The 26513-nt window shown below is 42.1% G+C and overlaps 1 protein-coding gene across 2 annotated transcripts; it reads left to right on the top strand.

The window, feature by feature from the left end:
* Positions 1-372: 372 nt before the first annotated feature.
* Positions 373-25666, top strand: LOC118780815 (DNA topoisomerase 1). Of its 2 annotated transcripts, XM_036533527.1 has the most exons (21): positions 373-539; positions 883-907; positions 9207-9303; positions 10680-10800; positions 11655-11710; positions 12458-12550; positions 13510-13597; positions 13694-13788; positions 14251-14366; positions 16126-16247; positions 16505-16627; positions 16842-17029; positions 19293-19437; positions 20066-20209; positions 21567-21752; positions 23358-23426; positions 23572-23686; positions 23983-24110; positions 24224-24318; positions 24426-24575; positions 25416-25666. In XM_036533527.1, the coding sequence occupies exons 1-21, from the start codon at positions 507-509 to the stop codon at positions 25516-25518; spliced, it is 2292 nt and encodes a 763-aa protein (XP_036389420.1). In that variant the 5' UTR covers positions 373-506; the 3' UTR covers positions 25519-25666. The 2 variants fall into 2 exon arrangements, with proteins under 2 accessions (XP_036389420.1, XP_036389419.1); XM_036533526.1 differs by lacking the exons at positions 373-539; positions 883-907; positions 9207-9303; ... (3 more) ...; positions 13510-13597; positions 13694-13788 and adding an exon at positions 13845-13961.
* The last annotated feature ends 847 nt before the right edge of the window (positions 25667-26513 follow it).

Raw genomic sequence — 26513 nt, 5'->3', positions numbered from 1 at the left:
ACGGGCAGGGGCCAGATAGGTTTAATGGCGCGCATGGTATTCTCTTTCATTACATAGCGTCAATGTTCAAATATTATTATCACTGAAAGGCGTTTCTGATAAATGCATTTCTCCCAAAATTCCATGCTCACATAATTCGTGGCATGGAATTTTGTTTTTTACTTTGTTACAGTTACGTGCTCTTTTCATCCCTAACAAAACTGTATGTGCAAGCTGTCACAGTTCTGTCCGGATCAATGCAGCCGTACTACCCAGACACCCAAACAGAAGCTAGCGTTTTGTCGCCACATGGCTAGCGGTTCCCACCACCACTAGAAAATCTGAGCACACTAAAAGGGGAGGTTCGCTTTCTTCTTTCAATTTAAACGGACAGGAGCATGCGCAATGGTTGAAATTTCGGACTTAGTCTGTTACACAACTATTTCATTCTCCATTCTGTGCACCGCTTCTCGCCGGCATCCACTCAAGATATTTCAATCTTTATTTTTAAACCAAGCAACAAGACAATGAGTGGGGATCATGGATACAAGGACTCCCAGGTAGTTGATGTCTTAAATATTTTGTTGTCATGGTCAGGAAGCCTTCGGCTCTGTCATAATGCCACTGCAGACTGTTAGCTAGCTTGCTAGCTATACAGTGGAAAAACTGTAACGTTAGCTATCTGGCGATGGAGTGAATTGCCCAGTTAGCTACCCAGATACATTTAATCCAGAATTCGTAGGTGTTCGAATCCCAACTTCATGAGTCACCTGGTGTTGTAAAAATATTTTTCTCATAGCGAACCTTACTTACCCAGCTAGCTAGTGAGCTAGGATACCTAGTTGAAACTTAAATATTTATATTTTTAAAAGCTCGTCATAATACATTGTTTTCTTTTTACAGATCGATTCTGGATCTCGGGTTAATGGTAAGTCAGGGCACCTCCTTAATAATCAGTGAAACAATTGTTAATGTTGACCTATTTGTTTTCGCATCTTTTCAAGATATAGGTAGTTAGCCAGCTAACGTTAGTTTGTAAGGACAGAAATGGCGTCCCAGAGACTAAGTCCCTTTTCTGCTCACAAGCGCCTATTGTTCAAATGGAGGGCTTTTAAATCACACTTTAAATATTTAATGTTTCAATCTGAACACGGATTCTTGTAGAGCCATACATCCTTTTCTCAGAAATAACATTTGTTGGCTTTGGCCATCGGTCTAAAGGGTCGCATTTTTGTGCCGAAAGTAGTGGTTTGGCGGTTGAGGACTTAGTCTCTGCGCCATTTTCTTTTCCTCTGCCGAGCTGTCTGAGTACCGAGAACACGTAGTGCAGATCGCCGTGATATGGAGGCTGAGAACTGAGGACCGAAGGGATGCCAAACGTTTCTCGTAGCAGGGTGTTACGCATCCTGTACTCTTAGTTTCGCCTGGTGCCACATTTTCACAAGCATAACTGGTTTGACAGATAGCCTATCAACATTACGATTAAAACTTTTATCATGAGCTAGACATGTTAAAGCTGCATTTGGCTAGGTCATCCTAGATAACGTTAGTCTAACCTCAATACCTGTAAGTTAAGTAGCGGTTATTAGGTAGCAAGCTAGAGAGTGTTAAATAAATAATTATAGTGGAAGCAATGTTTTAAAACTGGATTAGTTCACAGATACAGTCTATATAAAGGAAAGCTTATTTATTAAAACCACAGAATCCCAGTGTCGTGAGTTTCCAATATGGATGGAGAACTCTGGCATTAGAAGCGGTATGTAACATTAAATTATGTTGCTAACTATAGAGCACAGGAAATGTATTGCTGTACATGCGTTTGTAGGTAAAGTACGTGAAGGTAGTTAGAAGCTGTTAAAATGAATTTTGTTGAGCCATTAATTTACTTTCATTACACGGCTGAAGCGGGACAAAAGATTACATGTGTGAGACAAGCACAGGGTTTCTTCCTACCTGTATGTCAGTGTCGGTAGTTTACCAAGCTAAACCTATTACAGTTCATTCCCCGCAACATACACAACTGTTTCTTTAGTGGATTTTTGTGTAGCATTCAACTCCTTTGATCAAAATTTAATTTACATTTGTGACATTTAGGTATTCAAATTTACCTTAGTTGTATAAACAGGCAGGTTTATCAGTATAAATGGCATTTACAGGTTTATAGGTCCGTGAGGTCAGAATTTCCTTACTGTAAATTAATGAAGTGAACTGAGGCAATTCACAGAAGTGTATGCATTCTTTATTCAAGCACACTAGGCCTGTTGTCATTTCTAATCTATATGAAATTCATTTTACATTGACAATGAATATATTATGTTCATAATATTATATTTTATATAATAATGATATGATAATAGTATTTTTATTGTATAGATAATATTTTTATCCAAACATGGTGTACATTGTGCATACTGTGGATTATGGAGCATATTATAGCAAAGGTATGGTGAGTTAATGTCACATGTTGTGCCAACAGTCGTACCAAATTACACCGATTCATCTGTGTTTTGACAAAATTATATGCTGCTTTTATGCCTTGAATAGTACTCATCTGAACCCAGTGATTTATTCTCAAAGGCCAGCAGGCACCATCACATTTTTTTCCTGTCCGTGATTACCAGTACAAGCGGGGCAGTCACATTGAATGTCCTGTGCATTAAAACCGGTCTGTCTGCCAAGGTGCGGTGTTCTGTCCTCGGCCCTGGTGGTGCAGTTGGTGCCATATCTCGAGAGTGTGGGTGCACACAGCTGTCCCCTGTGTGGGCTGCGGAGGGGCAGCAAGAACAGGAATCTGTCATGTTTCACACTGATAACACTGATGGACTGCAAATGTGCTGAAAATTGCCTCTGAAGCTGATTGATTTTCCCCGCCTTTTGTTGTTATTGTCGCTTGTTACTGTGTCCAGACAGGGAAATGCTGGATCGTAGTCAACCTTTTCCATCTTTTTCCTCCTTTACATGGCTTTGTCCACATTGCACTTGATCTGGGTTAAGTTTACTCCTGCTCAAAGCAAGTATTGAATGTTCTCTTTAATATGGCTTTGTTTTCTTGCCACTGCTAACTGAGCAATAGTATCCAATACAGCTGAAGAAGCACACTTCCAAACTGCTTGGGTGTGATGTCAGTGGAATACCGTGCTTATTGGCATCATAATATCCTTTGCTGCACGTTATATCTGAGTTGCTGGTTTACAAGATCATTGGTGGTCAGAGTGTCCATTAACGTTAGCAATAACATACAAACTAACAAGCACAGCATTCATGTTACCATCCACCTTTTCTGGTCACAGTGCAATTGCATTGATAAGTTAAACCTGTCCAAGCTGAAAGCTGCAAGTGTGTATGAAGCTTAAGTAGACAAGAGTGTGGTGTGTTGGACTTGTCCAGCCACTTGTTTATTTTTGTACTGTCTTGTCTACCTGTATGTTGTAGGTTTTATACTTTCTTCAAATTCTTTGTCCCATTTTGCTTTCTCACTGGGCATGAAGTAGAGCATTCCATGTTGCAGCTTGTAGCATTGCTGAGCATTCGTTCCGCCACAAGCACACCAAGCTTACAAGCTTCCAACTGACACCCTCACAAACAAGCGGTCACTGCATGTCACACCACACAAGGAAAGACTGCTTTGCTGTGTAAAATCAAAGAGACCACTGTAAGCACAACTCGTATGCACAGACCTCCAGAGACCGGATCCTCATTGATTAGTTTATTTGCGGTATATTTACAAATATGGTCCCTTTTGCCTCATATTTGCCTTGAGCTTTTCATACTCTACTCATATTCATACTTACTACATACCATGAATGTGATTGTGGTGTAATGTTGTAATTTCCTCATAAGAGCATCTCACGTATATCTTTCACTGTATAATCTTCCCTTTGGTTTACATCGTCACCCCTCCTGCACCACATTCATACCCGGTTCTCTTTCACAGATAATTAGGGTCAGGTAGGTTATTATTTTTTTTTCTTTGGAATTGAGTGAATATCTTAGGGAGCCCTGTTATGTTTGAAATTACAGTTGTCCCGTGGTGTGACACAGCTAAGCATACAGCTTGAAGTTTTATCTGGGTCTGTCCTTCTCAGTGGCTCATTAGTCTTGGTAGTGAATCATGTGTCATCAAGTGGGGTGTAGAAGTGCATATGTAATTCATTTCCTTTGAATGAATAAGGCATTTCATCAGTCCTGTGCATATTGCACACATGGAATGCTGTATATTTTTGTGAGGTAACCACATCTCAGATTCAAAGTGAGTAAATGCATTTCTATTGCTAAATCAGCTAGGTAGGTGTGATATGTGAACACCTCAGAAATGACTTGTTAATGTTGTACATTACATTACATTACATGCATTTAGCAGATGCTTTTATCCAGAGCGACTTCCAGCACAACAGAACATAAGTGTGTCCATTCAAGTTAAATGAGCAACAGTATCAGACCAAGCTAACAACACTTCCAAACCAATGAGTGTGTGCATAACACCATTCAAGCCCTACTGCAAGTTAACTTGTGCAGTGTGACTAGGCAACAGTCAAGTATACTACGATACATCATCACAATACTACACTTTGTAAAATGGCCTTATTTAAAAATAACACTGTTGTGCTGAAATAAAAAGGCATGGTGGGAGACAGTTGTATATCTTTAAATATAGCACATTATTGGGAATTAAGTGCAGCTATATTCTCCAATGGTCAATAGCATCAGCAGCAATAAAGTTGAAAAGAGAAAACTCTTATGACAGTACAGCCATGTCTTCTGTTGCATCACTGAGCTCATACGGGTGTTCATCTTTTTATATAGAGCTAATGCATGCTGTGTTCCTGTGGAACGATGGTTCTGGCTGCCACAGAGTTAATCATACATATTGTATTTTATTTGTTTATTTCAAATTCCAAACACCTGAAGAGTGCATATTCTTTCTCAGATGAGTTTGCTCATGACTAAGTTGAGCTTAAAATGCTGTGCAAGACAGAAACCAACGTAACTTGCCAGGAATCGGCTCCATTCTACCTGACTTCTTTGCTGTTATTATACGAGAATTGGTAGGACTATTATAATTTAATGTTAAAGAGAAATATTGCAGGAGTCATTGTCACAATGATGAACTTTGCTGTTGTTTACATGTTTACCAGTCGTTGTTAAGTATAAATTGATATAAAATTCATATGAATAATTATTCTTCTATTCTATAATTATTCTAATTTTTTTCTGTCTGTTGACAGTTTGTATGTATGTTTTGTTATAGTAGGAGAATGGTAAAAAGCTTTGGAGCCCTACTCCTGATGCAACTTTCTTGTCAACGATTTGTGCATAACCTGTCAGCAACACAATGAGACTTTTCTGATGATCCAAATGGGAGGAATAAATGTAAATGGTAAATGGACTGCATTTATATAGCGCTTTTCTACTCATTTGAGTACTCAAAGCACTTTACAGTTATATGCCTCACATCTACCTACCAGTGGCAGAGGCTGCTATACAGGCTTACCAAATGGCCACTGGGAGCTGTTGGGGGTTCAGTGTCTTGCTCAAGGACACTTCGACACTCTGCCAGGATGAGCCAGATTCGAACCAGGGAATCCAATCCTTCCTTCCAATCCCTAGTCGACTGCTCTATCTCCTGAGCCACTGTCGCCCCCCTAGGAACAGGTCATGCGCAGTTTTGAGGAGTAAGCAAAACATAAAATGTTGAGAATGAGGAAGTGTGGAGTCAGAACCAGTAATAGGAAGAGTGATAGGCTGTTATCTTAATCTGTTTATATATTGGTTTTCTGTGTTAAAACCGTAGTGGTGAGTGGTTTGCTGTACACACTGTGATACAGTAGTGCAAACCTTGTGAACCGAATTCTGTGAGTTTGAAAAGCTGGAGTTAATTTGGACAAGCACTTAAGTTTCCTTTTATTGAATTCCTTCAGTTGGAACAGGAGACAACATTTTTTTCTGCAACAGTCCTATTTCTTTTTTTGTTGTTCCTTACACTCTTCACTTTTTAGGTTATTTAAATGAAGGGTTTTTATTAATGATTGAACCAACCTTTACTTTTTTACATTCAGTGCCTACTTTCTGCTAGCCAGTGTGTGCTGTAGTGTGGAAAATAAGAACAGCAGCTTGAATGTAATCTTTATGGTGTTTGGACACCTTTTGAATGTGTTCATCTTGAGCTCTCATCTGTTTTCACCTCTGGTTCTCTTTGCCTTATAAATCTGTGAAAGTTAAATAAATTGTGAAGGAAAGTTGAGCTGTTCGGCATGCATGCTTTCAGGAAGAGGAGGGACCTCAGGCTGAAAAATTGAGAGAATGCTCAAATAAATGCTCTAAGAGTGCCAGGGGAAGATGGAGTGAAGTCACCCTCCTGAAAAGTTCACAGAAGTTTTGCCTGCTTGCATGTATAGTTTTAATGCCACGTTTTTGAACTTAATTTTTGAGCTCTTGTAATGGCATGCGTCACGACCCAAAACATAGATGTATCAGCTTGAGTGTTGCTCTGTTTTTAATTGTTTGATTTCAAGGTTTACAGTGCTTTTGTTACAGAATGAATCATCTTACATATCAAGGATGGACAGATTTGATTTTTGATGTCAGACTGCAACTCTGTGTCTTCACAACGTTTTGGCCCAGTTATGTAATGATCAATGATTTTTAAAGGGAAAAATAGCCTGAATTTGTTGTAACAGGTGATGGGTATCCCTGTTGTCCCTGTTGACTCTGAACAGACTGGGTGATGTAGCTTACAGGTTTGTTCAGAATGGTCCAGAGGAATCTTTACAGTGCGTTGTCTTTGAGCTGATTTGTGATCTTCCATAAGCATTTGGAAAGCCCTTTAACTGGCCTGTAGATATGCATGTTCTCAGGTGAAGCAGCCTTTAAATGGGACACCCCCAGGGGACACATCACATAACTAACATGATTGTGCTCTGAACTGTTTGCCCCGGGATTCGGTTACAGGTCAGGAGAAACTATAGAAACGGCACAAAGGGGAGTTTACCTCAAAGGAGAATCAGATGGTGCATTTCGTTACAGCTCGATGGCAGCACTTGGGATGGTATATTGCATTTTATTTATTTATTTTTAAACTGATTTGCAACCACAAATGCAAAGCAGGCTTTAACGGCCAGAAAAATGTTTGCGACAGGGAGTCAGGAAGGGAAGAGGTTAGCTGCAGGTGCAGCACAGTGTTAGCGCTGCATATGAGCTGTGTCCGCAGTGGTCTCTTTGATTTTACATAGTGAGGTGGCATCTTGTGGCTTGTACTGTGGTGTGGTGTGCTGTGTCTGCATGTTTGTGATGGCCTCAGTGGAAGATTTTGAGGCTAGTATGCTTCTGCTGCTGCATTTTGCTCATGGCTTTTGTGGCATACAACGTCATGGTGGAAGCTTCACAAAGGTCAACATCCATTTGTTCATCTGGTCTGTTGGTGAAAGAAGAGTTAAATGTATTTGGCTGTTTTATGTAATGTGCTGCTGATTTCCCCTACCTGCCTAGTGAAAGTATTAATCGGTTCTGCTATGGTAATGAAAGTGCAGTAGCCCCTTTGAATGACTGCACAGGACAGGGCAAGGGAGGAATTGAAGCAATGCTAGTGAGGGAGGTGGTCCACGTTCGGTGCAGAGGTGTGATAATCTCTCCATGTTCTCTCTGCCATGTTCCCGAGAACAGAGCCCGTGGAAACCCGGCCTTGGACCACAAAGCAGCTCTTTGCTGCAGGTCTGGGCACAGCCCTACAGGGCTTGACCTGTGTTTGGGCTGAAAAGCTCCAGACAGTTTCTGTGACTTGCTCTGAGAATGGGGTTAAGGCACTGTAATTAGGGAATGTACAGCACAATCAAAAATATGTGCCCGTTGAGAGTGAAAAGATTAAGAGGAAGCCAACATCCCATTAACAGAAAAGCTGAGCGTTGTCTCAAGTCTCTGATGCTTCAGACTAAGGATATGCATATTGAGTAGTGTGTCTTATTACAGCCTACATTTAACATTCAGATAATCAAACCCTGCCAGTCCCTCCAGCTTTTTTCAGTGTTAATACTCACTACAGAGCGCTCTGTATCCATTTGCTAATTTAGGCAGACAATTAATATTGACTCCCTTGTTGTCTCACGTCTTTTTTTTTTCGTATTTTGTTCATCAACAAGCACTCGAATACTGATCCGGGTCATTGATGAGCGATCTCCTCTTAATAATGAAATATTTGGCCTCGTCCTTATATTAGACTGTATTGTATTGACTCAGATTCTCCTGTCAGAAACGCTCTCTGCCTGAGGCCCGCGTGTACCAGCTGTCGTTTCCGCAGCCGTGGCTCCTGTCCTCCCCCTTCGTCTGCCCTGCAGAGGCCTGGACTGATAAATGCAGCACAGTGCTGCCCCTTTGTGATCCAGCCCCCTCCCCCGGCAGACAGTGAGAGTGGGCCGGCCCATCACTTCAGACCGGTACTGGGCTGCGCCATACTCGCTTTGGACAGGGCTCCCAGTCGGAGGAGCTGGCAGGGGTGTCTGTGCTGGGCTTCACACCCCAGTGCTATCCTGAGAGCGCTATCCTGTCAGATCCAGCACCTGGTTTCAGATCCTCGTCCCCCCCCCACACACTGTCTGTTCTGGTCAGAGAGGGCTCTGGAGGGTTGTTATATGATGTCGCCAAGGTTTCATTCAAAGGTCTTTTGATTTTGACTTGTACTGTATCAATGATCAAGCAACCAATCTGATTCTACTCCTTATTTCTAATGGTCGCATGTATTGGTGTAATAAAGACCCACTTAGACGTAGCAGAGAATTCCCCTCTGAATTAGCGCTAGACTGTGTGTCTTTGGAGCACATTCTCTCCATTTAGGCTTATGGAAAGATTTCAGAATACTCCACTCTTGTGACGTTTCTGTCACCCTTTGTTGATGAAAGCTTTTGGGAAATGCAGCTATGCTGTTGTAACTTTCCTGTTGTTGTGAAATATACTGGCTGTGTTGTTTTTGACTGCTGTGTAGCTGAGTCGTAGTCAGATGAGACAGATCTGTTGCAAAGGGCAGAATAACACCTGCTTGTCTACTGAGTAGATGTAGGTCTCTGCAGTATCACTTCCTGCTTAGTGCCTGAGTGGTATCCTTCTGTTGACTGTGGCATTGGTTTTCTCGTCTGTCATGAGGTAACAATAGTAAAAATGCCTGACAATGCACCAGTTACACCGTTTTCACCTCCTATTGTTTGTAGAAATCCATGAACATGTCTCCCTCCTTTCCACAGATTCCCACAAACACAAAGACAAGCATAAGGACAAAGAACATAAACACAAAGACCACAAGAAAGACAAGGAACGGGAGAAGTCCAAGTGCAGTAACAGGTATGCTGTTCCCCTCCCCCCTTGCTCACTTAGGTACACACGCTGACATCCTCTAAGACACTCTGATTCTGTCTCTGTCTGTCACTGTCTGCCTCCCTCTCTCCTCCTCCTCTCCCTGTGAACCTGCTTGGTTTGTGCCCTGTTTTCTGTCCTGAAGGGCAGACTGATTGACAGTGGCATATTGATTGACAGGAAGTGGCTCCTAGACAAGGCTGTAAAACTCGCAAGCACCTGAAGCTAATTCTCTCACAGCTGCCGTCCACTCCAGCTCGCTCTGTGCTTTCCCCTGACGCCCCCTCCTTCTCCTCCAAGACCCCTCCTACACTTCGCCACCAATCCGTTCAGACTGGGCAGTGACTGGGATTGATTGGTGGAAGGGGTTAGAGTGGAAATTTGAGTAGAAACCTGTATCGGATCAAAGCTGGTCCCCACTGCATGCAGGCAAACTTATAGGTCAGCCTCCCCAACCCTCATCCCTCCCTAGTATGTGCCTGCAACTGAGAACATGAATACATGTTTATTCTGAAAGTCCAAATCGCCATGTATATCAGTGTCCAGTGTGCAGGGCAGTTAAGTGTTGAGTCTCATTAAGTCCCTGACGGATGGCACAGTGACAGGAGATCAGAAGGCTGGGGCCGTATTCTATGCTGGGGCTCACTCCCATCATCTGTCCCGCCCCATCCCCCTCCTTCAAACTGTAGGCAAGAGGAGAGGAGAGGAGGTACCTGTAAGGGCTGGTGTGGCTTTGAGGTGCAGTAGCCAGCACCTGTAAAAGGCCGCCCCCAGCTGCACCCCGTGCACACACACGTATTCCTTTCTCTTAACCTGTCCGTGAAGGACTGGCCTCAGCCCATAAACAATGTCTGAAGCCCAGGAAGTCTGGCCCTGTAACCCCAGGGCCTGTGTGAGCCAAGCCCTTCAGGGGTTGCTCTCCTGTTCACTTTCTCTTTGGTACAGGGGGGCTTTAATAACAGTGTTAAACTGATTTTAAAAAGTTGTCAAAATATTTTCATACTGGATATACACACAAACAGGCATTTATGATGTGCTTCAGTGGAGAGTAACTTTTTTTTCTCCCCATTAACATCTTTAGTCATGGAGGCATTCCAGAACAAAGTGCTCTTTTAATGACATCTGTAGACAATTTATAGTTTTGTTTTCACCAGTGCGTTCTGTGTACTTTGGCTGCACTCATTTGTCATTGGTCGTGGGCTCGGGGGACCGGCCCAGTGGAAGTTATCAGAAGTATGACATTCTTTTGTACCCATGAAGCCTTCAGCTTTGTTCAGGCTGGCCTTCCTTTGAGTTCTTTAATGTTCTTCCTCAAGAAGGGGCAACTCATCCCCCTTGTGTGTTTTATTTTTGATCATTTCCAGCGAATACAAGGATTTCTCCGAAAAGAAACACAAAGACAAAGACAGAATGAAGCACAAGGATGGCAGTTTGGAGCGACACAAGGACAAGCACAAGGATAAAGAGAAGAGGAGAGAGGAAAAGGTCAACTTCCTGGACAGAGCTGTCTCACAAGAATGCCATGGGTTTTGCCCGCAATACCCTGGGGGCAGGAAGTCCAGTTTGTTTCATAGTCTTGATTACAGCTACCACTGGTGTTAAACATAATCAAGGTGACAGACACGCCTTATAGACTGAATGAAGCCCCTCCAAATTTCATGTTGCCCTAGAAAATATCAGACTATGGGTCAGTTAATATGAATAATTTAACATGCCCCTGCATGAAGTATGGCAATGCAAAACACATTGTGACTTGATATCAGGCCTGTTTTAATAAGCTAAACTCCACAAAGGAATCCAAGATGGTTAACCATTTGGGATGGTAAAACATTTTTACTGACATTGTTGTATGCTATTTTAGGTCATTTCAACACTTGTTGTATTTAAATTATCTTCACCTTCATTGGAAACAGAGCACATTGTGCTGGAGTTATTTAGTTACCATGTAATTTGAATTCACTTATTGTGCTGAATTTTCTCAGCATTTTGTGTGTATAGTATGTGCTGATCACTGAGCCCCTGTTCCCCTGTAATAGGTCAGAATAATAATCAATCTGGGGGTCAGAAGCCAGAAGGGGTCCCTCATTTGAATAATGTCAGAGTGCAAAGCAGCAATATGAACAAATTTTCAGAAACCAAGATGTAAACTTATAGACCTGTCATGAAAACATATTTTAGCCTTATGCTGCATCTGTAATAATCAAATGTTTACTCATTGGCACCATATTGAGAGTCTAAAAAATGTTGATGTTGGAGTGGGATCGTTTTGACAGAAAGTGAGAAGGGAGGTGCTTTGATTTCAGCACATGATCTAACAAGGCCTCCCTGTTGTCCCACAGAGCAAGTCCAGTGGGGATGGCAAACCGAAGAAGGAAAAAGAAAACGGGTTTGCCAGGTAGGAGTTGTCTGTTCTTGCTTGAAATGAACATTGACTGCCTTTGGAAAGTGCATTTAAAAAAAAAAAAAAAGTTAAGTGCATTCATTGTTATGCACTCTCTCTCACACACACACACACACACACACATACACATATATATATGTGTGTGTGTAATATATGTGTGTGTGTATAATGTGTTCTTATGTGTATATGTGCATTATCCACCCAAAATGTGTCTTCACACTCTTAGACTAGTAAAGCTATAAATGCATCATGACATTATATATAGTATTTACCTGTGTACCCATGTGTTTATATTCATGTGTCGTGTTGCATTTGTAGTCTAAGAGTCTGAAATCACATTTTGGATGGATAATGCAGGTTTTGTGGTAGATATTTAAAAAAAAACTCTACAGGAAGAATGACAGAGAGTATTATTTGGTAGTGTGTGTCCTGCAGTAGTCTTCAGAATGCAGAATTGTCTCTCTGAGTCTTTCTAAATATTCACCGTTCCCAAGTTTTGTGTTCCACTGTTATGACTTGTGGTTTCAAACCAATTTTAAAATATGGAGTCTCAGAAAGTCTCTTGGTTAGATGTGAGGTGAGGTGAAACTGTGGTAAATGTTATTTCTGTTCTGAAATGTTTATGTAAGTGATACATTAATATCCAGTGTTTTTTAAAAATAAACCACCCATCTGTTTAGTTCTGTAACCAAGGAGAAGTATATTTACCTGAATGCCTAAAATTGCTCCCTTTTCCCTCAGTCCTCCTCACATTAAAGCTGAACCTGACAACGACAGCTTCTACCACTCTCCCAAACATGAGAAGTCATTGAAGCGGGAACGTGATGATGACGAGTAAGTGTCCGGGTTTGTAGTCAGGGGAACGTCACTCTGGGGAGTGCTGTTGTCTCTGCTGGCAGTAGATATTCTTGCTGATAACTCAGTAGTTATGTTTGAATTGTAATCTACATCATTATATTAATGTTTTTATAAAGAATCATTTATGACTAAGACTGTAAATTGTGCTCATTTCAGAAGGAATATTCTCCTTGCAGTTTGGAAATGCTCTTGCCTTACCAAGAGGTTGGGGATAGGGTTTAGAAATATTCCTTAATATTTCACGCTGTACACAGTGTTGTATCGACTTTGCCTCTTTCACATTTAGGCATCCCTATTGTAGCCTGTCGCTATCTGATATACCACCCAGTGTGAAACATGGTGTGAGAAATTTGTGGTTTCACGCTGTTTTAACATTATGTGCCTCCTACCCTTGAAAGATGTGTGACATTTCTACTGAGGGAGAATTATGTTTTTGAAAAATGGGACTGCCAAACCCCAAAAACTGGAGAAATTGCAGTAAAAATCCTTCTTTGTGCATGCTGAGCCAAGCTAGTTCAGTAGTGTAGAATTATGCACACTTTTTAATTGTTTTTATGTGTTTTTAATTAATGTGTTTTTAATTAATTGCTGAATGCTACAGGGAGCAGTGAAGCAATTTGTGTCCAGTGTACATTTTCAGAATTTGTATGAAATACACAAAGAGAGGATGGCTAGTAGTTGACCTCATTCACTTGGGTCACGTTATCCTTGTTTCCATATTCAGAGAGCAAATGAATGCGTACCTCATTGCTGTGGGTACATGTGGAAGTCTTCTCTGTGACTGTGTGAAGTTCAGTTTGTAAATGTCTTGAATTTTGGTCCTTAACATGTTCTGTTATAAACTGCAGCATTCATTTGAGATCCAAATTGTTTTATTTTGGGTATGTATAAAAGAGAGTTAAATAGGATAATGTTTTGGTGGTCTTTTTTCACAGTTTTGAATTCAAGCCTAAAAAAATTAAGATTGAAAATGAAAAGAAGGCAAAAAAGAGGAAGCAACTGGAGGAAGAGGATGATGAGGAGGTAAGTGACAAGGTTTTGTCTCCTGTTATCTTTTTTTTTCCCTCTTAAGGTTTAGGTGAGCTTCTCACTCTTTCCTTGTTACTCCTGATATTGCAGGATGTAAAACCTAAAAAGAAGACAAAAGACAAGAAAGGAGGAGAAGGTGATGGCAAAAAGAAGGCAAAGAAGGAGCCAGAGGAGAAATGGAAATGGTATGATTGTGGGACAGACTGGGGCTCTGACTTCTACACAGTGAAGCTTAGCTCTGGCCCAGGTCTAATTTGATTTAGGAGAGAAAAGATGAGTACCTTACTAAAACCTATACTTTATGTATTTGACTTGCTTAGTTTCGACATTGACTGATGAGTGGACCTTTGGAGTACCAGTAAGTATCAATGTTACTGTATCAGTCAAGGTTGCATTTAGAGAATTGAAAGACGTTAGTGTTTTACTGGAAAAAGGAAGGCAGCAAGTCTTCGTAGTACTGAAAAATAACCTGCATTACTTAATCTCCATCTTGCACTTTTGGTAAATTTCATTATATGTACATATTGTCCAAACCTATGCAGCAAAATGGTGAAACAGGCCAATTAGTCAGTGTTAAGCAATGTTTGTCAAAAAGTTGAAACCTACTTAACTTGCTGGTGTTGTCTTTCTCCCTCCGTGATCTGTAGGTGGGAGGAAGAAAGGTATACTGACGGCTCAAAATGGAAGTTTCTGGAACACAAGGGTCCAGTCTTTGCACCTCCTTATGAACCTGTCCCTAGCAATGTTAAGTTTTACTATGATGGTGAGTCACATTTACATATGATTAGCATGACCAAGCATGTAATATAAAGTAATCACAGACTATTGGGGTATATTTGGTATACTGATTTTGTAGACAGTATGTATGAGGTGTGACACATACCTACAACATACAGTTTTCTTCTTGATAATATCTGTCTTGCATCAAAGACCTTTATTAACCCTCTAGTATGTTTGTAGAATGTATGCAGACACCTATCCTTTTTTCCCAAAGTTTGCTACATGAGTTAGACAAAATTAGACAAATTTGGCAACAGTTTCAGAGCTATGTGGTCCTGGTTTGTGCTCATCATTGTTGTGATGATGGCTAAGGTGACCCGTTCAATAGGTAAATTAACAGCTAGCTAACTATACATTGTCACATTGCATTGTGCAAAGTAGTCAACTAGCTAACTTGAGATTATCACATTGCAAACAAAGCGTTAGCTACTTCGCAGCCTGCTAGCCACGTTTTCCGCTCATACCAGCTCCGTGAAAATCCCCGGTTATACGATTCCCCCCACCCCTTTGTAGATACTTGCTCGATGTTTAAATTTGGTCTGGCTGGTACTAATTCTTTAGTTGCAAATGTATCCTGATAACTATGACGACTGAACGGTATTTCTCTTACTGACACAATCAAGTTGCTCTGAGTTGAGGTAACATTAGCCATGTTGACCTTGAATGTGACAAGATTGCTGGCTGTCCCAGCGATCCCTACACCAGGTTACATATGACGAAAGCATGTTAGTGCAAGCCCACCCGGAACCCATACAAATTGCATTGCAGTGCCTGCAGTTCGAAAAAAATTGCCTTAACATGAGAGTCTATCAGAGCAATCTGGGAGTGAAATCGCCCGAAAGGGGCGGTACTTCATGGAACACAACTTGACACTGATTGGATTATGATATTCAGAGGCAGGACAAACTGTCTAGAACAGTCACAACTAGCGTAACACTGTGGTAGAATGTGATAGAAAAATTCCCTCCCTTTCCGCTTATGGTGGTGCGTCGCCCAACCGCCCTAAGGAGCAAACTGCCCCTTGTACAATTGCAAAACAAAAACAATACAATTTTCGACAAGGAGAGAAAGTAGAACGCAGCTATGCTTGAGAAATAACCATGTTATATCCTGGTAGACTTCGTCACAGTCCCATGATGGTATCGAGACATTTTTTTTATCGCGATATCACGAAATTCGATATATCATTACATCCCTACTAAATGGCAATCTCCAAAAATATTATGACTACTTGATATCCACTCACAGCTCATGAGGAACTACAGAGAAATTATTGTCATTCATAAGACTTGACATAGTAGGTGATGTAGGTCTCTTGGGTGATGTAAGCCAATGTACATTTTCAGTTTGTGAACAGAATTTCTCTTAAGAATATTGGCATAAATTGAAAGGGCAATTAACATACTAAGTCAGAGCTAAAATCATGATGTGTGTGTATAAGGCATAAGAGTGTGTTTTCATGGAATAGTAGTTCTGTGTTTGCTCTCCCTGGCTAATTTCTCCATTTCCTCTATACCAGTTTTAGCGATGAACAACTTTATATGTCGTATTTTATGAAGTTTTCTGTATATAGCGTTTCCGTTTTCTCGTTGAATGGTTGTCTTCCTGTAGGTTTTTCAGAAAATGAATTGTCTTGTGGAACAGAAATGTTTGAACCAAGTTTTATGGGAATATGAGCTGCAAGCTGTGTTGTTTACATGGGGGTTGGTTTCTTCTCTGACTCCATCATGGATTCTCTACAGGGAAGCCCATGAAGTTGAGTGCACAGGCCGAGGAAGTGGCTACGTTCTTCGCCAAAATGCTGGACCATGAGTACACTACCAAGGACATCTTCCGTAAAAACTTTTTCAAAGACTGGAGGAAGGTAAGGAATTTACTGTGCTCACGGGGCTGTGTTGAAAGCCCAAAAACAAGGTGGTTGTGTTTAAAATCGGCACTTTAAAGGTCAGCTATTTTTATTTATTGAATTTCCAAATCGAAGCTTTCCGTTTGGAGTCTGTGCACTTTAGTTTGAGTGTTTTATCTTGTTCACAACTTGCCTCAAAGAGATGAATTTTGTGGCATCATTGTTCAGTAAACTAATAACGATTTGTATGTTTGATTCCTTCGTCTTCTCCCCAGGAAATGACATCTGAAGAGAAATCAAAGATCACAGACTTGAACAAGTGTGATTTCACAGAAATGAATGAGTACTTCAAGGCTCAAGCAGAGGCCAGGAAGCAGATGACAAAAGAGGAGAAGCAGGTGAGCAGTTGACCTCTCCTGTAAGTTTTTTTTTTATATGCTGCTGATAAACACAGCGGTAGCACCCCCTGGGGGTTAAGACTGAGAGTATACCTACACATAAAGAAGTGTTTAATGAAGTGCCCAAGGAGTGAACTGATTTGAGAGCACTGGACAATGGGTTACACGATGTGCATGTTTGTAACTTTTTATTCTTTTTCGCTGTCACCTGCAGAAAATCAAAGAGGAGAACGAGCGCATCTTGCAGGAGTATGGCTTTTGCGTGATGGACAACCACAAGGAGCGAATCGGCAACTTCCGCATCGAGCCCCCGGGGCTGTTCCGGGGGCGAGGGGACCACCCCAAGATGGGCATGCTGAAACGTCGCATCCGCCCCGAGGACATCATCATCAACTGCAGCAAGTGAGTGGAGGGGCCCAGGAGGGGCAGGGGGTTCAGGTTGGGCATCTGGCTGAGTTGGGTGGTAGTAGATCAGGGTGAGGTTTTATTTTTTTTTTTTTGGATGAGGTCATAAAGTGCAAAAAAGGTAGGGGGTATTGTTACAGTACATCATGCTCACGTTTGCTTATTTCAACCACAAGAGGCCTCTGAGCATCAGTGCATCATTAGCATTATCAAGCTACATTTCTGTATTATGTTTGCACAGCAAATTCCTTACCTGGTTTACCTTACGCATATTTGGTACATAGGGTACATACGTGAAGCTACATATCTGTAGGATTAATTCAGTACCTTGGCTTAGGGTACAGCAGTATTCCGCATAGGATTCAAACTTGCAACCTTGTAGGTATATGCTCTGCGGCCTGACTGATATGATACTGCCAGTCGGTCACTCTCACACAGTCTCTTCTTTAGCATTTTGCAGACAATACACAACTGTTCTTCTGCGTTTACTACAACACAGGCGATAGGCGGGGAACACTTTTTGTCAATAATGTGATCTTTATCAGTGCCGTTTATGGCTGATGTCATTCCTTCTTGGGCGTGGGGGGCTTTGTATCCACTGAACACGAAAAGAGCCGTGTGTGAAAAGAACACTCCCCGCTGCCTCCGTCCGCATTGTCTCTCTCTCTCCGCTTCCCAAGGAACCATTGTTTTTGTGCTCCCTGACCTCCTCCCCAGCTGAGCCCTGGAATATTTCTGTTGTGGTTAGCACTATCGCCATCGCCCCTCGCCATCATCATCGCTGCGGGTGTTTTTTTGTTATTAGCGGCGGTGTTATTTTTAGCCTCGGGACTTTAGCTCGCCGTCCCATCCTGTCCGCGGTGTTTGCCGCGGTGCTGCAGTCCATGTGAGGCCACCTTGTTTACCCGAGTGCTCCACTCTGACAGTGTGTCAGAGGCCACTTCCCACACATGCTGCCTCAAGTCCTGCGTACGCTAACAATAACATGACACTTAAGACCTCCGAGGATCAGGCAAGGAACAGATGGGGACCAGGCAGTGTTTGGCAGAAGTTGTGTACAAAATGCTTGCGGATCATATGAATTTCCAGGTGTCATGCTGAATTTGGTTAGTATGAGTTCTTTTTCCCCAGATATACAGATTTGAATAAATGTACAGGCTCATCAATTTCCCCCCAGTTTAGTGTAATGGTACCTGAGGCAAAACATGAATATTAAAGGCTGTTACATGGTTTCCTTTCCCACTTGAAATATTTTGGCATGCATTATAGAGCGCAGTAATTCATGTGCATGTTCAGTTGAAATGCAAATTATTTCACTTATTTTGTTCTCATTTCAGTTTTTATGTAATGGTTTTCATGAATTGCTTGGCACTGTGAAAAATCATCCAAAGATGGATTATGCTTTGTATTAAATGGATAAATATCTGTATTGTCTTAAACAAATGTTATGCAGTAGTAACAAGATACCTGCAAACTCTGTATACTTTGACATTCTGCTTCAGCCGCCAAAGGTTCCATCACTGGAAGTCCCTAAACTTAATTTCTCAACTCCATAAGTTACCAGAACAGTTCCAGATGCATAAATGTGTACATGGTAAAATCTAAGATATCCATCCCCCTTCCTTTGTCAGTGTACAGTTGTAAGATTACACAACTGACCATTTGAGAGAAATTCAAGCACATGAACATATTTTTGGCATAGATAATATGGCAAAAGGCCATTGGAGCCAGTATGGTCTAATTAACATATCAATGTAATGTCCCGAACCCTATTTCCAAGATCAAAAGGTTGGACAAGTAATGTAGAGGAGTGGCTTTTGACTAAATTGATGCATAATGATCGCAGTACACAGCACTGCTTTCAAGGCATATGACCGAGTCAATTGCCAATTATGACTCATTTAAAAGAGATATATGTTGATCTCTTCATGAAATTTGTAGGTTATGTAAATAAATGACATCAAATAGTCCTTTTGGCAGTTCCTTGAGAATACTTGGTAAGCGCAAGAATTTTAGCAAATCTGTAACAATAAAAATATTATGGGCCATTGGGGACCGACTTCTTCCAATATAATTTGGCATGTGTCAACAGAGTGCGCTTGATACACTTCCCATTTCTTTGGGAATCAGATGGTGTGGTGATGAGTTATGCAAGTGAGAAGAACAGAAGCAACAAAGACAGAGCTGAACCAGGAAGAAGCACAGAGTTTGGCATCTCCTTTACACAACAGCCTGTATCCTAAATGCTCCATATCTGCAGGGACTCCAAGCACCCCAAGCCGCCCCCCGGCACCAAGTGGAAGGAGGTGCGGCATGACAACAAAGTGACGTGGCTGGCGTCCTGGACGGAGAACATCCAAGGCTCCATCAAGTACATCATGCTGAACCCCAGCTCCAGGATCAAGGTAGGACACACATACACACACACACACACTGCTCTTTACTGCTATACCTGAGAAATGGCCAAAGTGCTATTTCCCACCTCTTGATTTTTTTTTTTTTTTTTTAAGTCGTGTTGGCTGTTAACCATCCTTGTACCATTTATGGTAGTGGTTCCATTTACAGGTGTGTAGTAGAATATTATTAGTATTTAGTATTAGTATTTTTGGCTACTAACAAGAGGCCATATTGTTCCTCTATTTTTGATTAAGGTTTTGTGTTATTTTTCATTGTGGCCTAAGTTACAGAACAGCTTATTTTGCAAATCAGGTTTTTTCCAATTTGATGTCCTTCAACTGAATAAAAACTTGCAATAAACTCACACTAACAGCATTTAAAGCTGAAATGATTATGTGGATCACTGATTCACCTTGCATACATGATTCACCTTGCTTTTGTGTCAGTGTTTCGTCAGTCAGTGTCAGTTCACACATAAGCGTCCAGTCATGACTTTCGCCTGTGTTTTGGCCTTGAGTTTTATTTCGCAGCTTCTTCCAGCACGCTGGCCTGAGTGTAGCCTGCTTAAGTCGCAGTGTCCTTCTGTGTGAAAACACAAGTGCCTTCATTGCTGCTCATCTCCACTCCCACCCACAGGGAGAGAAGGACTGGCAGAAGTATGAGACGGCCCGGCGACTAAAGAAGTGTGTGGACCGAATCCGGGCTCAGTACCGGGAAGACTGGAAGTCGAAGGAGATGAGGATCCGCCAGAGAGCCGTGGCCCTGTACTTCATCGACAAGGTGAGGAGTGCGGTTTACCTCGGGTGAAAATCCCAGGAAACACTGCCACACAGTGGCTGCTTTGTGAATAGCATCTCACATGGGGAGAGACGCTGTTCTTGTTAGTATGAATAGGTGGTGGTGGCTTGAGTATGATGAGTATGATGGATTTCCTTCCTTTTTCAAATGGCCCCTACAAAATAATGAAAGCCCAAGAATCAGCCATTTTTATTCCATTTGGGTCAGAATACATTTTTAGGGAGAGGGAGAGAGTTCAGGAATGATTATAAGCATCATATTTTGTAAAGCCCATTTCAGACTGCAATATAATGATGAAAATGTTGCAGGACTGTGTTGCAAAGGTGTGTTTGGATAGCCATTTCTAAAATTTGTTTACTTCAGACCATCTAGGGACAATATTTATTGTACCCAGCCGAAGGATACAACAAGAAATGAAAATCAGTACAGTTTTGGGTTGCTTTGAAACTGAAAGGCCTGGGATGCCTGTATAAAGAATAAAGCATGATTAAAACTTGGCTCACTGACATTTAGACTAGCTAGCTAACCACAACAAAATCAAGCAACTGATTGCCAATGTAACAAACTCCAATCCATGATGATGACAGCCCAAAGCTGTACCACAAGGTTTATGTTTACCACCATTTGTTCTTCATTTACTGAATTTTAGAACCTTTGAGAGCCAAAAATAAAAGCACGAAAGAAAATGCTGTGCTGCATAGTGTCTAACTAATCTAAAGAGTCAAATCCAAATTTGGCCAAAGTGCATCTGTCTCCATTGACTTATTCAGCATTTCCTGGAGATGGAGCTTCTAGCTTTAATGTGCAGAACTGCTAGTGCAGTACATATGAGAGATGCAAAGTTCACAACTGCATTATTTTTCTTTTAAATAAAACAAGGGAAAAATACTGCATAAACAATAGGATTAAACTTTATTTATATGATACATTTTACTGTTTTACTGTGTAACTTTACAAACTGATCAAACTTAGCAAAGTTTTCCATTTGTCATGGTTTATTATTTGATGTGGTGTAGTAAAATTGTGAATGAAACTATAATGTTTTTGTGAAATTCTAATTTGCTGATTTACAGACACAGTTTGATAACGACAAATAATTTTCAAATTTCTGTCATTGTGACTGTTTAAACATTCTATTATGCGAAATTCTGACATCAGCTGCCATTTTTAAAAGAACAGAATGTTCACATTTAACATTTCCACCTCAGATTATTCTAACTGTGAGATAGATTTCACACTGTGCTGCACAGTACTTTTATGGGATGGCGCATAAAGCCAGTGACTTCAGTGAAAAATAAGTCAGTCTGAATCTTGCAATGGCCTGTCTCCCCAATCACAGCTAGCCCTTCGAGCGGGGAACGAGAAAGAGGAGGGCGAGACAGCCGACACGGTGGGCTGCTGCTCTCTGCGGGTGGAGCACATCAAGCTCTATCCCGAGATTGACGGACAGGAGTTTGTGGTGGAGTTCGACTTCCTGGGAAAAGACTCCATCCGCTACTACAACAAAATTCCTGTAGAAAAGAGGGTAAGTGCAAACAAGCTGAAGGACAAGCCACAGACTGATGGGTTCCTTGGCCTTTTAAATTTGCCGGCACCCTTTTCTGCTGTGCTGTGCAGTGTTTTGGTGGTACAAGGCTATGTCCACAACCAAGTCAGGTGAGTATAATCAGTAGAGTACTGGTTACAGCTCAAGCCTTAAATGCTGACTTTCTGTTAATTTTTTTCTGCATGACTGATACTCATTCACAGGTGAAAAGACTTTTTTTTTCCTGACTTTTTCCCCTTTATACAACCTTATTTTGGAATAAGGAATTTTTTGGCATTTGTGTATATTAGGCTCGTCTCACAGCAGAAGCCACTGCATTTGTTCAAGAACACTGAGACAAGATGACTGCAGTCCTCCGATGCATGGAGCTAGCAACAATTTTTCAAACTACAAGTCACACACCACAGTAGACGCTCATAGGAGGGCAGGATCAAACCAAGTTGCAGGCGTCTCACGAATTTCAGAGTGCCTGACAGTGGTCAGATTAAGAAACCCCGGCCAACCTCCCCACCTCTATTCCAGGCAGAACAAAGCCAGTTTGTTCCGCTGCTGTGGGCTCACAGTCATTGTCTGCAAATGACACGGCTGGGGTTGAACTCGGTCCATGAAGCAAACGCCTTAACCGCTGAACTGTTTGGGAGTCCTGATAAACATATTTTTTCAATGAAAACAAAAGTTCCTTGTTTTAGTGAATGGCTTGGTAAATGAGCTACAGAGACTCGTTGGCAATGCCTCTTGCTGCTTGCATTCTGCCTCAGGTGCCGTTTAGTCTACCCGGGCCTCATGCGCACTGGTGTTCTGGTGGGCTCCACTCATCTCACAGCTCTGTAGAGGAGCCACTGCTGTGTCAGTGGTCCGGTTTGCCTGGAGCCACAGAGCAGCGGAGTGTTTGCACTGATGAGACAGTGGGAAGTGTCGGGGGCTCCGGAGAGGAGGCTTGTGTGTGGGAGGATGTTTGCACAGACAGGTGATCCAGGCTCTAAAGGGTTTCCGCCAGCACCGTCTCGTGGGGAGGTCTGTTTCCTGCTATTACTGGCAGAGAAACGGGACAGATCCTGACAGAAGGACGCACAGTCACTGAACACGACGTACTCCTGGGCTCATGAGGACATTCAACACACACACACACACACACAATGCACACATGTGACGCCTGTGTGTAACATGAATCGCCATCACTCATATACTCTGCTCCCCCTCTGACACACTGCACCTCATACCCACCCTTCATATTAGCAGCCTTTCCATGAACAGCACATCACTGGCAGATGTGTCAGTCAATACATTCCTGGCGGAAGCTGGAAAAGGTTAGCTCCCCCATCTGGTCATCTGCATACTTTGCAAATTGGAGCCTTTCCATTTGATGGCGTGTAACTTCTGACGCTGGTTTAGGATTTTGTTCTTCCTTCTTTGGCCTGGACAATACAGACCAGTTTGTGTCATAGCCTGATTGTTTCTTTCTTTCTGACTGATACTTGTGAAGTAGTGTTTAACTTAATAATGTTTCTCTGGTCACATTTATAATTAAGATGATTATTGCTATTTGTGAGAGTTTACTCAGCTATATTTTTTGGTCCTCTTCAGGTCTTCAAGAACCTTCAGCTGTTCTTAGAAAACAAGCAGCCGGAAGACGACCTCTTCGACCGCCTTAATGTAAGAGTTTTTTTTTGGCCTTCTGTTGAAATGCTCTGCCCTGGAATATAAACGCCAAATAGCTGATGTAAACTCACACAGTTTTAGATTAAGTGAAGTGTACTTTATAACCAAACATATATGAGCTTTATCCTTCTACCTTCAGACCTCAATTCTGAACAAGCACCTTCAGGAACTGATGGATGGGCTAACGGCCAAAGTGTTCCGTACCTACAATGCCTCCATCACCCTGCAGCAGCAGCTGAAGGAGCTCACCAGCCGTAAGTGAACCCAGGCATATCCACTGTGGTGCATTTACCCCATCCACCGCAGTAACTGTGAGCTCCTGAGAATGACTGGTCAATTTTCTTCACTGGCTAACAGGGCGATGGTACCGTATGTTTGTCCAGGACCACCTAATATTTTGTACGATATAGTTTATTATTTAATTGTGGAAATGAGCTTGGCTGTCAGCAGTATTACTGTAACGGGTGAGGGAATTGGGTGTGTGCGTGAGTCATGCTGTTGAGTAGGCTTGCTCAGACTCTAAAGGCCTCTGTAACTGCCCGGCCTCCAGCTGAGGAGAACGTCCCTGCGAAGATCCTGTCCTATAACCGGGCCAACAGAGCAGTGGCCATCCTGTGCAACCACCAGAGAGCCCCACCCAAGACCTTCGAGAAGTCCATGCAGAACCTGCAAACCAAGGTAAGAAGCGTTTCCCCCCATCCGTCCCCCCGTCTTCTCGGCGGCATGGAAAACCTCCTGCCGCCCTTTTCACCGCCCTTCTCCCCGCACCCACACTTTGTGCATCGTCTCAGATAGACGCGAAGAAAGACCAGCTCGCTGACGCCAGGAGAGAGCTGAAGAGCGCCAAGGCTGACGCCAAAGTACGGAAAGACGAGAAGACCAAAAAGTAAGCGTGCCGCACACGGCCTGGCTGACCGGGATGGGAGGGGTGCTTAGTATGATGTTTTAGCAGATACACAGACGTTCTGACACCCCCTGCCCTTGTATTCTCAGAGCTGTTGAAGCTAAGAAGAAGGCTGTGCAGAGGATAGAGGAGCAACTGATGAAGCTTGAAGTCCAGGCAACAGACCGTGAAGAGAACAAGCAGATTGCCTTGGGCACGTCCAAACTCAACTACTTGGATCCCCGCATATCAGTAGCCTGGTAAGTGCTCTTCCACAGTACAGGGTGAAATGAACTATATTGGCCACATCTGATTAGTTGTGAGCTTGATCTTAAAGACCCCTCTCTAATGTGAGTGTTGCTGTAACACACAGTCTCTGTGCCTCTGCAAAGGAATGTAACGTATGTGGAACAAGACAATATTTAAATGAGGAACAGTCAATTCGGTCCATTTTGGTATGTCATGTTGTTTCTTAAAAATGATGAACCTGCATGATGATTGATGCATGCAGGCATGGCCCTTCTCTCATATTAAAAAGAGTTATGGGATGTTTCTCATTTTTTAAGTCATTAAGTCAACAATAATAAATAATACAAATGTGAATAATTATCCTGATGTTCACTGTGGTGCATAAATGTGTGAAAGGTAGAAGACCTAAGAAATGTTTTAACATTTCAAATTGTGTTGAGGACGGAAGTACACTTGTGTTGTGGAACAACAATAGAAGCAGCAGCTGCGCAAAAAAAAAAAAAAAAAAAGAAAAGGGAAAAAATGCAAGGGGGAACAATGGGGTTGTACAAACGCCAGAACGTGTTCCAGGCAAGGCTTCTCTTACTTGTGGGAAAAAAAGGTTTGCAGACAAGCCAAATGTTCCAGCTGAATGGAAGCCAGACATGGACTTGTGAATAGGATTCAGCCCTCCCTCCAGCATGCCAGCATCTAAGTGTCACAATGGGCACAGGAACTTGCTGGCCAATCGGCAGCGGTCAACCTCTGCCTCATTGGCCTGCAGGAGCAAGAACTATGTCCCTACGGCAGTCACCTCCACCTCTTTTGTCCTGACGGTGTGCATGGGGGCTCTCTCCTCTCTCTTTCTCCAGGTGCAAGAAGTGGGGTGTGCCCATCGAGAAAATCTACAACAAAACCCAGCGGGAGAAGTTTGCCTGGGCCATCGACATGGCGGATGAAGACTTCGAGTTTTAATCCCGTTTGCAGTTCTGTTTCTTTTGCCCTATTGTAATTTGAATTACATTTTTAAAGTATGTCTGTAGCATCACTGATTCCACCATTGTGGCTCAGCCTGACTGAGGAGAAGGAGAGGGGGCCAGAGGTGGTGATGAAATACTTGAGAGGACAGGTTGTGGGTTGGGGGGGGGGGGGGGGGGGTGTCATAAGTTTTTTGGAGGGGTTGGGTTAACGTGGCTTTCGAAATCTGCAGTGGAAGACGGTGCAAAGTGACTGTCATAACACCTACGTAGCAGTTCCCCCCAAGAATGGGGCATCATACAGTGGCTTGACGCTCGACCCAAGCTGGCTTACCATGTGTTGGTGAAGCACCTGACAACCTTGCGAACATTGAACTCTGTGGTTTATAGCTACTGTATTCAAGAGAACTGCTTGTGTTTTTATCATTTTGTATATATATATTGTTTTTGCTCTCTTGGTCTGTTTTTACCCCTAAGATTTATTGATGAATTCTATATTTTAATAGAAAAAAAGATAAATCAAAGAATTCCTTAAACTACACCCACGCCTTGTAAGAAAGTGACATGCAAGACCAGCTGGGAATGAACTGTTTGAAAAAGCTGTGTGTTTGGGTGAGCGTGTGATGTGTTAAGTGTTCATTTTAGCTCAGCTTTGAATTGTGTGGAATTCAGAAAATGAATGAGGATGTACAGGAGGAAATCCTATAACTGTTAATATAACTTTAGCAGACAGAATGTGAATTTCTTTATTTTTTGTTTTACAGTTTCTATCAGGGATTTCTTTTTTTTTCTTCAGCATATTTGTGAACCAGTGCTTTTTTTTATTTTTGACCTCCAGCATTCTACAATTCTCCTTTTGCATCAATCTGAGTCGTCACTTGGTTTTAAATTAATTTTACTGTCTATTTTCCAACAGATGAAATGTCCTGTCTTTGTTACTTGAAGCAATGGCTATGTTTTTAATGTACAGCTGCCGGCTAGTTCTCTTCAAAA

This window comes from Megalops cyprinoides, chromosome 7 (genome assembly GCF_013368585.1).
Source record: "Megalops cyprinoides isolate fMegCyp1 chromosome 7, fMegCyp1.pri, whole genome shotgun sequence".
NCBI classification, from domain to species: Eukaryota; Metazoa; Chordata; class Actinopteri; order Elopiformes; family Megalopidae; genus Megalops; species Megalops cyprinoides.
This window is presented reverse-complemented; position numbering and strand designations above follow the sequence as displayed.

Bases quoted from the DNA above. Each gene is read 5' to 3' on its own strand.
- LOC118780815 (XM_036533527.1), top strand. From the start codon at position 507: ATGAGTGGGGATCATGGATACAAGGACTCCCAG. The intron at 10,801-11,654 runs GTCAACTTCCTG...GTTGTCCCACAG, and splicing joins AGAAGAGGAGAGAGGAAAAG to AGCAAGTCCAGTGGGGATGG. The intron at 24,111-24,223 runs GTAAGAAGCGTT...GCATCGTCTCAG, and splicing joins TGCAGAACCTGCAAACCAAG to ATAGACGCGAAGAAAGACCA.